This window comes from Carettochelys insculpta, chromosome 1 (genome assembly GCF_033958435.1).
Source record: "Carettochelys insculpta isolate YL-2023 chromosome 1, ASM3395843v1, whole genome shotgun sequence".
NCBI classification, from domain to species: Eukaryota; Metazoa; Chordata; order Testudines; family Carettochelyidae; genus Carettochelys; species Carettochelys insculpta.
Genome location: NC_134137.1, coordinates 310,338,875 through 310,352,096, shown reverse-complemented (window position 1 = coordinate 310,352,096; position 13,222 = coordinate 310,338,875). Strand labels below are relative to the sequence as shown.

General features: G+C 41.5%; 1 protein-coding gene across 1 annotated transcript in view; it reads left to right on the top strand.

The window, feature by feature from the left end:
- LGR5 (leucine rich repeat containing G protein-coupled receptor 5) overlaps positions 1-13,222 on the top strand; it is a 120,846-nt gene that overhangs the window by 93,112 nt on the left and 14,512 nt on the right. The window contains exons 8-13 of the mRNA XM_074984036.1: positions 2,528-2,599; positions 5,920-5,991; positions 6,098-6,166; positions 6,314-6,385; positions 12,026-12,091; positions 12,287-12,358. Coding sequence (XP_074840137.1) covers positions 2,528-2,599; positions 5,920-5,991; positions 6,098-6,166; positions 6,314-6,385; positions 12,026-12,091; positions 12,287-12,358 — 423 coding nt within the window. The remainder of the gene's footprint in view (positions 1-2,527; positions 2,600-5,919; positions 5,992-6,097; positions 6,167-6,313; positions 6,386-12,025; positions 12,092-12,286; positions 12,359-13,222) is intronic.

Here is a 13,222-nt window from a genome sequence, read left to right as displayed (position 1 = left end):
CTTTTTGCTTCAGATTTTTGGCCTCTTTAACATCGGATCTCCTAAATTTAGTCTCCTAAATTCAGTTCTGCCTGTTTGGAGCATGAAACTGTACAGCACCAGAACTATGATTCACTGTAAGGGGTTGAGTGCTTTGCTGAACTGGGATGCAGAAGCTCAGTAATCTATAGACTAGGGGGTTACTGAGCACCCTCAATTCCCATTGAATTAAATGGGAGCTTGGAATATTCAGTATCTCATAGAAGGCACACAGCACCTAATCAGATCAAACATTGAGACCTCAATTTTGCAAACATTTATACACACACTTAACTTTAAGCACATGAGTAGCCCATTAACATCAAAGGGACCGCTGAAAAGAGTAAAGTTAAGCATGCACATAAGTGTTTGCAGGACTGGGACTTCAAACATTGCCTTGTAGTTATCCCTGCATATTAAGGTAATGACAGAAGTATAGCTATATGTTGATGGGGAATGAGTATTTTCCCAGGCAAGCTAGTCATGCTATTTCCTTTACTACTTCTGCTACACTGGAAGCAAAGGATTGATCTGGGGAATCCTGGTGGTAGAGTCTAAATCACTGTGCTGATCTGTAGTAGTAGTAGCAGTAGTAGCTGATCTGTATATTGACTTGAATAAACGGGTTGGCCTTTTGGTTTTGTTCTTGGGATTTTTTTGTTTGTTTGACTTTTTTTTTTGTTGTTGCTTTTCTTTTTGCCTAGAACCTAATCGTGTATAGGTATATTTTTTTTTATTTTATTGGTATATAGCAATTATGCAGACAAGACTTAAATTAATAATCTGGTATTGGTACAAGTAGTGATTGGGGGTGCTTACATGTGTGAACAAATTAAGGCTTTCTAAATGCTTTAATTTAATTTGAAAGCCTTTTTCTTAGTTCATGACTGAACTAATGAAAGTTTCCCTTAAAAATCATTATTCATTTTGAAACCTTAGTTTCTTTTGTTTTTAACAATGGCAAAATTACTCATACAAGGACAACGTAGTAGTTAATCATGAGACAAAGCATTTATCTCCTTCATAGATAGCAGTAAGTACATTGTTGAGCTTGTTCTTGTAATACCCAGAATATTTCAATAAAGAAAGGGCTGTGAAAGGTTTTATGCACAGTATGTCATGACACAACATGTAAATTCATAAACACTGTAAATTCTCAGAAATCTAAATAATCTGAGAAACACAGAGGGTATGGGACAGGGTCTGCAACCAAAATACCAAGAGACATTTTTTTCAAATTTCATTACAATATCAATACTTCAAGAGACTCAATGCACGTGGCTGTGAGACGGTGCTTAATAAATAACGTCCAACTACTTTTTGTAATCCCTATTTTAAGAACAGAGCACACACAATGATTTGTACCAGAAATCTTAAGATACTTTCACCTCTGGACTGGAGAGCAAATGAAGACAAGGAAAATGCTGTGCCTGGGGATAGGCTGTTAAGCAGGAAGGAGCAATGTTCACATCAACCCTCCACGCCGAGGAGGAGGAATTGGGCATCAGGTTCCCTGCAGGTGGCACTCAGTGTCACACCTGCTGTCCCCGCCACAGCCAAAGCACCAGCCCCACTTGGCATCCAGGAACTGACACTGCTGCTGGTTCGAGGCAGCCCAAGTTCTTGCACTCTCAGGAGCAGCAGCATGCGGAGGCAGCGCCTGCTCTGTGCAAGACCTGACACAAATTCCCACTCCCTGCCCGCCCATCAGGTGGCAGAGTGTGCCCTGCCTCCTCCATGCCCCATGCTCTGCCAGCGGAGTGGGGAGTAGCCTGAAGTGAGCTCGGCAGCTGGGCCTTGCCTGGTGAGTGCCTGTCACCCATGGCAGAGGCTGGCATACAGAGGTGATAATTCCCCCTCAATCCCCCTGTGCCCATTCCACCTTCCCCTCCCCTTTCAGCCCCCAGATCTGCTGACCCGCACTGGGCATTGAGAGGGAGGGAGACAGCCAACATGAAAGACTCAGGTAGCCAGGGGGAGGGAGGACATAGGCCCACCTCCTCTAGATTCCCCACCCCACCCCCGGGGCCAGACCACTCTATCCTGGGGCGTGAATGGAGTCATTGCAGCTCTGGACACTGCCACCGCTGACTCCTCTGTGGCTTCCTGCCCTGCCGCCACTGAAATAATAGAACTAATGGCTGGATCCCACCCGCCGCCCTGCCAGCCATTAAACCATCTGAATTAAGTTCTGTTGTTTCAGCAGCAGCAGCATCCAGAGCTGCTAATGACTCCTTAAAGAGCCGCAAGCAGCTCCGGGGCTGCAGGTTGCCGACCGCTGGTGTGTGACAAGTATTGGAAATAAATGTTTTCCATTGTCAGTCCTAATCCAACTACTGTGATGTCCACATACGCTAGAAAGCTGAAGACACGGATGCTTGCAGCTGTAGAGGTTTTTGCTGAATTGCATTGACTCTTACATTACTGTGGAAAATAGCCCAAAAATAGTAAATGTCACAGGTCTTACATTCATACCCTTTTATGGTGCAAAATACTGTTTTCTTTCCAGGGGATTTCACAGTAACAACATCAAATCAATACCTGAGCAAGCTTTTGTTGGCAATCCATCACTTATTACAATGTAAGTGGCAGCAGTTTACTTTGTTTTCTTATATCAAATATAGGATTAAATACAATATTTCTATGTGGTGTCTATCCCTTGTGTCATTCTTAGTGTGCATGTACAATATATGGGAGCATAGTATGAATGGAGTAGGTCTCCTACCCTTCAGGTCATTCATTTCTCTCAGTATCCACAGACTGTTTGGAGAGAGAGAGAATAACTTTCCATAACCTTTTACTCAAGCTGTGATTTCTTGTACCTGAGTAGCTGGCTCATTAAATGAAACTCATTAAAGACTGGGGCTTGTGTTGCAGCCCAGATGTTCCCAGCAGGGCTGATTCAGATGGTGGGGCAGCACCTGGGTATGGTCAGAGACCTCATGAGAATGAGACCCAAAGTGGCAGTCAGGAGAAGGGTAGGAGATGAGAACTGGCTGAGGTAGAAGGTGGTTCCTAGAGAAGGCTGAAGGCAGGAGAGCAGCAAGAGGGCTTTGGGGGCTGGCATCTCTGGTGGGCTGAAGGCAGGAGGGGGTAGCAGCAGGAAAGGAGGATGTCTGCTGGCTGTAAGGTGAAGCTGCATGCCTGAGAAGGCTGAAGGGATGGGGAGCAGCAGAGGGCTTACCTGCTGATATCTCATTGCTGGTGCACTAAATATGAAGGAAATGTGAGTGAGCCAAGGGGAATGAGGGATACTCCTCAGTGAAAATATTCACTGCAGAGAGGCTTTGGGAATTCCTGCAGGGAAGAGCAGGGTGCCCCCCTGATAAAGGTCTGGGGTGGCCGTCCTGGCTGCTGGATAAAAGAGGACCGATTGGAAGTTTAGTTGTGATGGAAGGTACTAGGGTAGGGGGAGAACAAAGACACTCAGGTTTATGTATGTACCTGTGGACTCTAGTTAGGGATTATTTCCACTATATTATATCAAAGGCTACATCTACACGTGAAGCCTACATCAAAGTAGCTTATTTAGATGTAGCGACATCGAAATAGGCTACTTCGATGAATAACGTCTACACGTTCTCCAGGGCTGGCAACGTCGACATTCAACATCGACGTTGCGCAGCACCACATTGAAATAGGCTCTGCGAGGGAACGTCTACACGCCAAAGTAGCACACATTGAAATAAGGGTGCCAGGCACAGCTGCAGACAGGGTCACAGGGTGGACTCAACAGCAAGCCGCTCCCTTAAAGGGCCCCTCCCAGACACAGTTGCACTAAACAACACAAGATCCACAGAGCCGACAACTGGTTGCAGACCCTGTGCATGCAGCATGGATCCCCAGCTGCAGCAGTAGCAGCCAGAAGCCCTGGGCTAAGGGCTGCTGCACACAGTGACCATAGAGCCCCGCAGGGGCTGGAGAGAGAGCGTCTCTCAACCCCTCAGCTGATGGCCACCATGGCGGACCCCGCTATTTCGATGTTGCAGGACGCGGATTGTCTACACGTGCCCTACTTCAACGTTCAACTTCAAAGTAGGGCACTATTCCCATCCCCTCATGGGGTTAGCGGCTTCGACGTCTCGCTGCCTAACGTCGATGTTAACGTCGAAATAGCGCCCAACACGTGTAGCCGTGACGGGCGCTATTTCGAAGTTAGTGCCACTACTTCAAAGTAGCGTGCACGTGTAGACATGGCTAAACTGTGATTAACTGCAGGACAAGCTTCTGTGGAGTTACCGGTGATCCAAGATATGTAAATTAAAAACAGATTTTATTAGTAACCGTAGAAATAGTGAGAAGAGAAGGTGACACAAAAGTAAAATAATTACTTGGCTTGATAAATATTAATAAAAGTTCTGGAATCCCCATGCCCACTCATGCATCTGGTGAAGCGGGTCTTTGCCCACGAAAGCTTATGCTCCAAAATATCTGTTATTCTGTAAAGTGCCACAGGACTTGTTGTGCTTTATGAAAGCTCTCCTACTCAGGACCAGAAAAATACTGAGATATTACAGCATCACAGAAAGAGTCCTCTCCTCTCAGTCTGACTGCTCAGGGTACCAGGAAAGTGCCACATAACCCTGTAGTCTCTCTTTAAAGCCCCTAATCTCTGGCCTTCATTACAGAGACACTTCCCTGTTGATAAGAAGTCCTGTCATGTGCTCGCCCATATTTCATATTACATCACTTCCAAAATATGTCCATTGGTTTGGGGGTTTTGTTTGTTTTTCTTTCTGCACTAGTCCCAAAACTCATTTAAACCATTTGTTTCTAGAAACACTTCCTCTTTCTACCTGTTTAAGACAATCCTTCTGTTGGCTAATAACAGAGAGAAAGCCATGCTAGTCTATACACTATCAAAACAAAAAGCAGTCAAGTAGCACTTTAAAGACTAGCAAAATAGTTTATTAGGTGAGCTTTCGTGGGACAGACCCACTTCTTCAGACCATAGCCAGACTGAGTCTGTTCTGGTTTGGCTATGGTCTGAAGAAGTGGGTCTGTCCCACGAAAGCTCACCTAATAAACTATTTTGCTAGTCTTCTGTTAGCTAGTTGTAGGATAGCACCTTTGAAATAATTTGTATATTTTAAGACAACATTGCTAATCTTCACAACAGTAAAAGTGTCCTATGAAAACAAGATATGTAGATTGAAAATATCCAGAGTAGCTTAAGGTCATACTTACTCATAGTGAAAACATCAAGATACAGCTGTTCATCACAGGTCAAATACAAGAAGAGGTTGAGTGTTTTTAAACATAGGACAGACAAATACCTGATGGGGATGGTCTATTGGTCCTGCATCAGCATGGAGAGAAGAACGAGGTGATTTCTGAGGTCCTTTCTAGCTCTACATTTCTATGATTCTATGAAATTCTCTTCTCTAGGCTTCTAGTGCATCAAACTGATAACCGATCACTGGTCCATAACTGAATAGTGCTCATCTTGGGCCTCATGTTAGTGTGGATTTGAGTGGCAAATGCTACATTTGAGATAAAGAAGGAAATACTTTTCTGGCACATTAACTTAAAAAATTCAGAATTTCCAGATCTGAAGAAATGGGTCTGTCCCACGAAAGCTCATCACCTAATAAATCATTTTGTTAGTCTTTAAAGTGCTGCAGGACTGTTTGGTTTTGTGAAGATACAGGCTAACACAGATACCTCTCTGTGACTATTAAAAACAAGGAAATAGCAGCTGATAGAAAATACCTAGGTATTTGGAACATAGTCTTGAAGATGAGTTAGTGGGCAGAATGAAAATGAGATGTTCAAAGCTGAAGGAAGTATACAATTTTTCACATGGATCTCACAACCACATGTGTAGTGTGCTTTGTCTCTTTATAATTAGTCAAGGTATCACCTTGCATATTAAAATGCCTATTCTTTCTCTCTTTGCAGTCATTTCTATGATAACCCAATACAGCTTGTGGGACAGTCTGCTTTTCAACACTTACCAGAACTCAGAACCCTGTATGTTTTTACTTCTTTTAAAGCTCTTTCTCTTTGAATAATCCTTGCATATCTAAGATTGTCCTGTGTTTTCCTCCCAATAGTGATACTGTAGTTTTAATTCTAGGACTCTAAATGGTGCTTCACAGATAACTGAGTTTCCTGATCTGACTGGAACTACAAGTCTGGAAAGTTTGTAAGTGCTAGACAAATACCTCCACTCAATTCAGTAATATATTTTAGATCTAGATTTGTTTTAAGCATCTATCCTAACTCTCGGCCTTTTTTTTTTTTGTAAATATTAAACAAAAGAAAATAATTCCTGTACCGTTTACTTTTACAGGACGCTAACTGGAGCGCAGATCACATCTCTTCCCAAAGTAGCCTGTGATCATCTACCTAATCTCCATATGCTGTATGTGTCAGTAAGGGTACTAACACCATCTTATGGCAGGATTGCAAAGACTGAATTAAGAGATTTTTGATATTGGAGCAATTCACTTTTGATTAACTAGCAGTTATATGGTGCGACTGGTAGCACTGTTCTAACTAATGTCCAAACATATAACGGAGATGGGATTGAACAGTCTGTTTCCCAGAGAGCCCACAATCTATGGCTTGGTCTATATTAGACAGGTAAGTTGATTGCAGATACACAATTCTAGCTACAACAGTTGCATAGCTAGAATCAACTTGTCCGCAATTGACTTACCTGGCCATCCTCACTGAGGAAGGTTGACTAGAGAGTTTCGCCTGTCAACCTCCCTTACTCGTCACAATAGTGATAGCGAGGCGTAGAGAGGTCAACTGTCAACACCAGATAGTTCGGTTTTCTGCATCTCTACCAGGTGCACAAAATCAAACTCCAGAAGATCAACCCTGATGGGGTCAAACTTCCCCATACTATAGCCAAGCCACCTGTCAATCAGGATTTCCCTTACAAGAAGGAAGGAGACAAACATTTCTGATATATATATATATTTTTAGGAAAGCTCAAAACAACTCATGACACTATTTGATAACATCGGAAGTGGGGATATGAAGGACAGATGTGAGATTTGATTTGCACTTTTTGTGTCTTCTGTGATCATTTACTTTAGAATGGTCAAGTCTTGGAGTTATTATTCAAGCAGCATCCACTGAAGTCAAAGGGAGATATACAGGAATAATGACTGCAGTTATGGGTCTTTATTATGTGTACCTCTTTAGTTTATTTCTCTGTCAGACATATCTATTTGATTGAAATCTGAAGCAGTCTGTTCCTGAGCTGTTATAGTAGGGGGGGAGCATAAATTTTATACTAATAAACCATTATGTTATTTTATCATGTAAGTATACTACAGAGTAAACCTAGTCTCTAACAAAAGTTATCATTCTGTCTATTTCTTTGTGACTCAGCCAACAACACTTTACATTTAACTATTATATCATTATGAAGGTATTTGGTATAGTTCTCTTGGCCAACAGTGAAATAGCACTAATTATAACACATTATTTAAGTACCGATGTGGATGCCATGAACATTTCCAGAAAAATTATGTTCAGTTAGTGGACTATAAAATTCTTTTCCAGAACATTAAGGCCCACATAGGCTATGTCTACACGTGCATGCTACATCTAAATAGCTTATTTCGATGTAGCGACATCAAAATAGTCTATTTCGATGAATAACGTCTACACGTCCTCCAGGGCTGGCAACGTCGACGTTCAACTTCAACGTTGGGCAGCACCACATCGAAATAGGCGCTGCGAGGGAACGTCTACACGCCAAAGTAGCACACATCGAAATAAGGGTGCCAGGCACAGCTGCAGACAGGGTCACAGGGCAGACTCAACAGCAAGCTGCTCCCTTAAAGGGCCCCTCCCAGACACAGTTGCACTAAACAACACAAGATCCACGGAGCTGACAACTGGTTGCAGACCCTGTGCATGCAGCATGGATCCCCAGCTGCCGCAGCAGCAGCCAGAAACCCTGGGCTAAGGGCTGCTGCACACGATGACCATAGAGCCCCACAGGGGCTGGAGAGAGAGCGTCTCTCAACCCTTCAGCTGATGGCTGCCATGGCGGACCCCGCTATTTTGATGTTGCGGGATGCAGATCATCTACACGTGCCCTACTTCGACGTTCAACTTCGAAGTAGGGCGCTATTCCCATCCCCTCATGGGGTTAGCGACTTTGACGTCTCGCCACCTAACGTCGATTTCAACTTCGAAATAGCGCCCAACACGTGTAGTCGTGACGGGCGCTATTTCAAAGTTGGCGCCGCTACTTCGAAGTAGCGTGCACGTGTAGACGCGGCCATACAGAGTTTGCACTGATGACATTTGGAATCTTGCACATAGGCTGTGGCTACACAGCCAAATTATTTCAAGATAACAGTCGTTATTTCAAAATAAATTTGCTGTCATCTACACTACACACTCTATTTTTTGAAATGGTGGGTGTGTTATTTTGAAATTGGTAAACCTCATTGCAGGAGGAATAGAGCCTATTTTGCAATAACAATTTTGAAATAGGTGCTATTAAGAAAAGGGATAGTAAATATTTCGAAAAAGCCATTTCAAAATGGCTGTCGATGCTAGTATTGCAATTTCAAAAGAGGCATGAAAATAAGGAAATCAAAAATGAAAATAAGATGCAGATTTACATATCTGGTGCCTCATTTACATATTATTCTTTCGAAAGAGCTTCTTTCAAAAGAAGAAAAGCAGGGTAGATATGGCTCTTTTGAAAGTAATCCCTATTTTCAAAAGTAAACCCCATCTTCAAAAGAACACTTCTTCCCATAGAAGTGTTCTTTTGAAGATGGGGTTTACTTTTGAAAGAGCTGCGTCTATACTACTTTTCATCTTTTGAAAGAAAAGCATGCAAATGAGGTACCAGATATGTAAATCTGCATATCTCATTAGTATTTTCAATTTCCTCATTTTCATGCTTCTTTCAAAAGCGCAATGCTAGTGTAGACACAGCCAATAAGTCCTATTCCCTATCTTAACAGCACCTATTTCAAAATAGTTTTTTCGAAAGAAGCACTGTATAGCTACGTCTACACGAGAAGCCTACATCGAAGTAGCTTATTTCGATGAATAACGTGTACATGTCCTCCAGGGCTGGCAACGTCGACGTTCAACATCGACGTTGCGCAGCGCCACATTGAAATAGGCGCTGCGAGGGAACGTCTACATGCCAAAGTAGCACACATCGAAATAAGGGTGCCAGGCACAGCTGCAGACAGGATCACAGGGTGGACTCAACAGCAAGCCGCTCCCTTAAAGGGCCCCTTCCCAGACACATTTGCACTAAACAACACAAGATCCACATAGCCAACAACTGGTTGCAGACCCTGTGCATGCAGCATGGATCCCCAGCTGCCGCAGCAGCAGCCAGAAGCCCTGGGCTAAGGGCTGCTGCACACGATGACCATAGAGCCCCGCAGGGGCTGGAGAGAGCGTCTCTCAACCCCTCAGCTGATGGCCACCATGGCGGACCCCGCTATTTCGATGGTGCGGGACGCGGATCGTCTACACGTGCCCAACTTCGACGTTCAACTTCGAAGTAGGACGCTATTCCCATCCCCTCATGGGGTTAGCAGCTTCGACGTCTCACCACCTAACGTCGATGTTAACATCGAAATAATGCCCAACACGTGTAGCCGTGACAGGCGCTATTTCGAAGTTATTGCCGCTACTTCGAAGTAGTGTGCACGTGTAGACACGGCTTATATGCAGGCTATGTATTTCAAAATATCCAAATGCTATTTTGAAATACATTTTGTGTGTAGCAGCCATACTTTGAACTCGATATTTCAGAATAGATATTCCAGAATGGTTTATGTTGATATAAAGCTGCTGTCTAGATGTAGCCATAGATTACAGTCAACATATGGCTCATACTAGCCCATAAATAAGCTTGGAAGATTTTGGTTTAATCAATAAAGCTGTGTCTACACCAGCTCCCAACTTGGAAGGGAACCTGGTAAGTAGGGTGTCAGAGATTACTAATGAAGTACTGCAGTGCATATGCAGCACTTCATTAAGCTAATTCTCCCCCATGGCAACTTCGAAGCAACAACCTTTGAAGTGCTGGCTTGCATGTAGTCGTGGCTAACCCACGAGTGCTTCAAAGTCCCCTTACTCCTCAAAATTTTAAGGAGTAAAAGGACTTTGAAGTAGCCCAGGCACCCTACTTACCATCTCCCTTTGAAGCTGGGAGCTGGTGTAGACAAAGCCTAAATGTCAGGAAATATCAATTTCACCATGCCATAAAAAAAATGGGCAAAGTAAGAAAAATGCTGAATGAGAGCTTATTAGAGGCTGTCATTGAATGTTTGTTATCTCATAGTCCTTTAATTTCCTGTAACTATGAACATTTAAATAGATTGAAATAAAACCCAAGTTTTTGTGCAAATGTGATATTAAACTGATAAACATTGAAAAAATGCTTTGTAATTGTCTGGAAATTGTGTTGGTTTTATAGTTAGAAGTATAACGTCTGATTACTGTAACTGAAGGGTTTAAGAGGGGAAAAGCCCTCTGTTTTTTCTTGATTATTCTGCAGTCAACAGCATATTGTGTATAATCAGTATTGGACTTTTTGTGGTATATACATTTTAATTTGCCACACTGAGAGGATTGGCCTGAATAAGACTAATCACTGTGCAGAAAATTAAACATATTCCTAAGCTTGTGGAGGATCATCACCTTAATCAGTTGCTGTGTTGCTAAAAAGACCCTTATAAATACCAGCATATGAACAGAAAAATCCATATATGTATCTGAAAGGACTTTTAAGAAACAATTTTTGTGACGTTCCATCTAAAATGAGAATATTTTTAATTATTTTTAAAAATTCAAGTTGACAAGTGTCCTTTTAAAAGGAGAAAACTGAAATTAATATATGGGGCCATAGATGTAATGTTTGCATACACAAGCACAGAATATTTTTCTATACCCACATTTGTTCTTTACATTAGTTGAGCCGCTTCAGCCCACCTGAATCATCCTCTGGCATGTGTAACTAGCACAATAAAGGATCTGTTAACAGGACGTGTTCAGGCTCTCCTCCCTGCAAGAACAGAATGCATGCATTTACAGTAGCCTGTGCACAAAGAAAAAGAGTAGGGTTCTGAAGCAAAAGTATGCTGTCATATACTTAACTTGTTTTTACAGAGCAAGCATAGAACGAATAGTTGAAATGCTACCTTCAAAACAAGTACAAACAGAATTAAAATGTGTATTAAGAAAGCAAAACAGATTTGCAATCACATAGAGATAAGCCAATTTTAAAACATTAGACTCAGACATGAAAATGTGTTACTCCTTTAATTGTTAGGGTTAGAAAAAAGAGGACACATTTTATATCTACCTATAGGTCCAGTCTATACTCTTTGCACAAACAAAATTGCTACTGAGGTTGGTGTGTTTCCTCAAAGCAAAAGAGTATAAGATGGAACTGTATTACTTGTGTTTCTTTCTTCTTTTTACAATTTCTACAAATTACCATTGCTTGTTTTTGATTTGTTATATTATACTGTAAATCAGTCCAGATGTTTCAGTTATTCTGTAATTTGTTGAGTTTTGGCTCGAGTCTTTTCAGCTTTTTTTCCTTTGTAGTGATTGATTTCAAAGTTAGTTCCTTTTTTTTCTTAAAAAAAAAAAAACAGGGGAGGGGGAACCCACTTCCCTCAGCTAAAGATATAGCAGCTCTAGGGGTCAGAAGCAAGATTACTTAATTGAAAGTGTAGTCTGGAGAACTGATTGAATTTCAGTATGATTAGAAAGTTTAGGGTCTTCTCTGTTAAAATCTAAACAGTTTCATGTAGTGGATTATTTTAAGTAATTAAAATAAGAATCAACAGTTAAATTTTGGTGAACTTTTATGTCTGTGATCTAATTCCAGTAACACAGGTAGATGTATTTCCAGTATCTCTACTTTGAAAGATTCTGAAGTCTATGTTTGGGTCAGGGAATGCTCAAATGCAGCAAACATAAAAAATGCTCATTTGTATTACAGAACCATAGAGCTTTCCCTCCTTAATACCCTCTCTGTTTGCAGGGATCTGTCTTACAATCGGCTAGAAGATTTACCCTGTTTTACTGCTTGCCAAAAACTTCAAAAAATGTAAGTACGCAAACAACTGTAAAGTGCTGATAAAGGTAAATCTAGATCCACGAAGTTGCTTGGGCATTATTAATTTGGTTGCAGCAGACACGTTTGGTGGTGGCTGAGATAGACCTATAACACATACAAACACTGTCTAAAATTCTCTAAATGTTATGTTTTTTGAAGCCAATGAGAGTCTTATTTCCACTGCAGTGACTTACATCATAATGAAATCTATGAAATCAAGGCCGACACTTTTCAGCAGCTGGTTGCCCTACGTTCTCTGTAAGTACAGCCATAATAGCTATTTACTTGGTTCTCAGAAATAGGGGAGCTTGTGCTCTCTCACAGGACCTGCCCCTGTGCATTTGCTTCCATTGGTCCACTTTGATCATTCAGCTATATTTGCCAGAGTAAAATAAACATTTTGAAGTTGAGCATTTCCAGCAATGAATTGGCAGCTATAAGAGCTTCTAGTCATAAACATTCCTGAAAATGTAGGAAAGTATTGTCAGCCTGGATACCCACTTGCATGTATACACAATAGGCAACTGTAGAAAACTCTATGGGTTTTTTCTCCTGTAGAAGACAGCTTTAACAGATAGATCCCAGTCATGCAAATTCTGACTCACCTAAGTAATCTTTCACACAGCACTCCCACTAAAGTCAGTAGATGCAGGGTTCTGAGCACAGATCACTCATGTCATTGTTTGGAGGAGCAATCCCATAGATTGTTCTGGACAGTGTTTCTTAAACTATGTTCCATGAAACACTGGTATTCTGTGAACAACTTACAGGTGTGTCGTGAATGTTTGACATGTTTTTAATACCATACACTAGTGGTATGTATTTTCTGTTATTAAAACCAGATACAATGTTACTTCTTGATTGCTATGATACCTGATTAAATTACTTTATGTTGTTTTTGCTGTATATGTTACTCTTCATTTGGGTTTGTTTGTTTGTTTGTTTGTTTGTTTGTTTGAAGTCTAACAACAATTGTTTCAAGAAAATTTTCGTATGTGTTCTGCATAAAAATATTATTGTTTGGTGGTCTGTGTTCTCAAAAAATTTAAGAAACACTGGTTTAGGGTATAGCTTGCATGGAGTCCATTTTGAATCTAATGTCATTTTCATAATGAATTGATT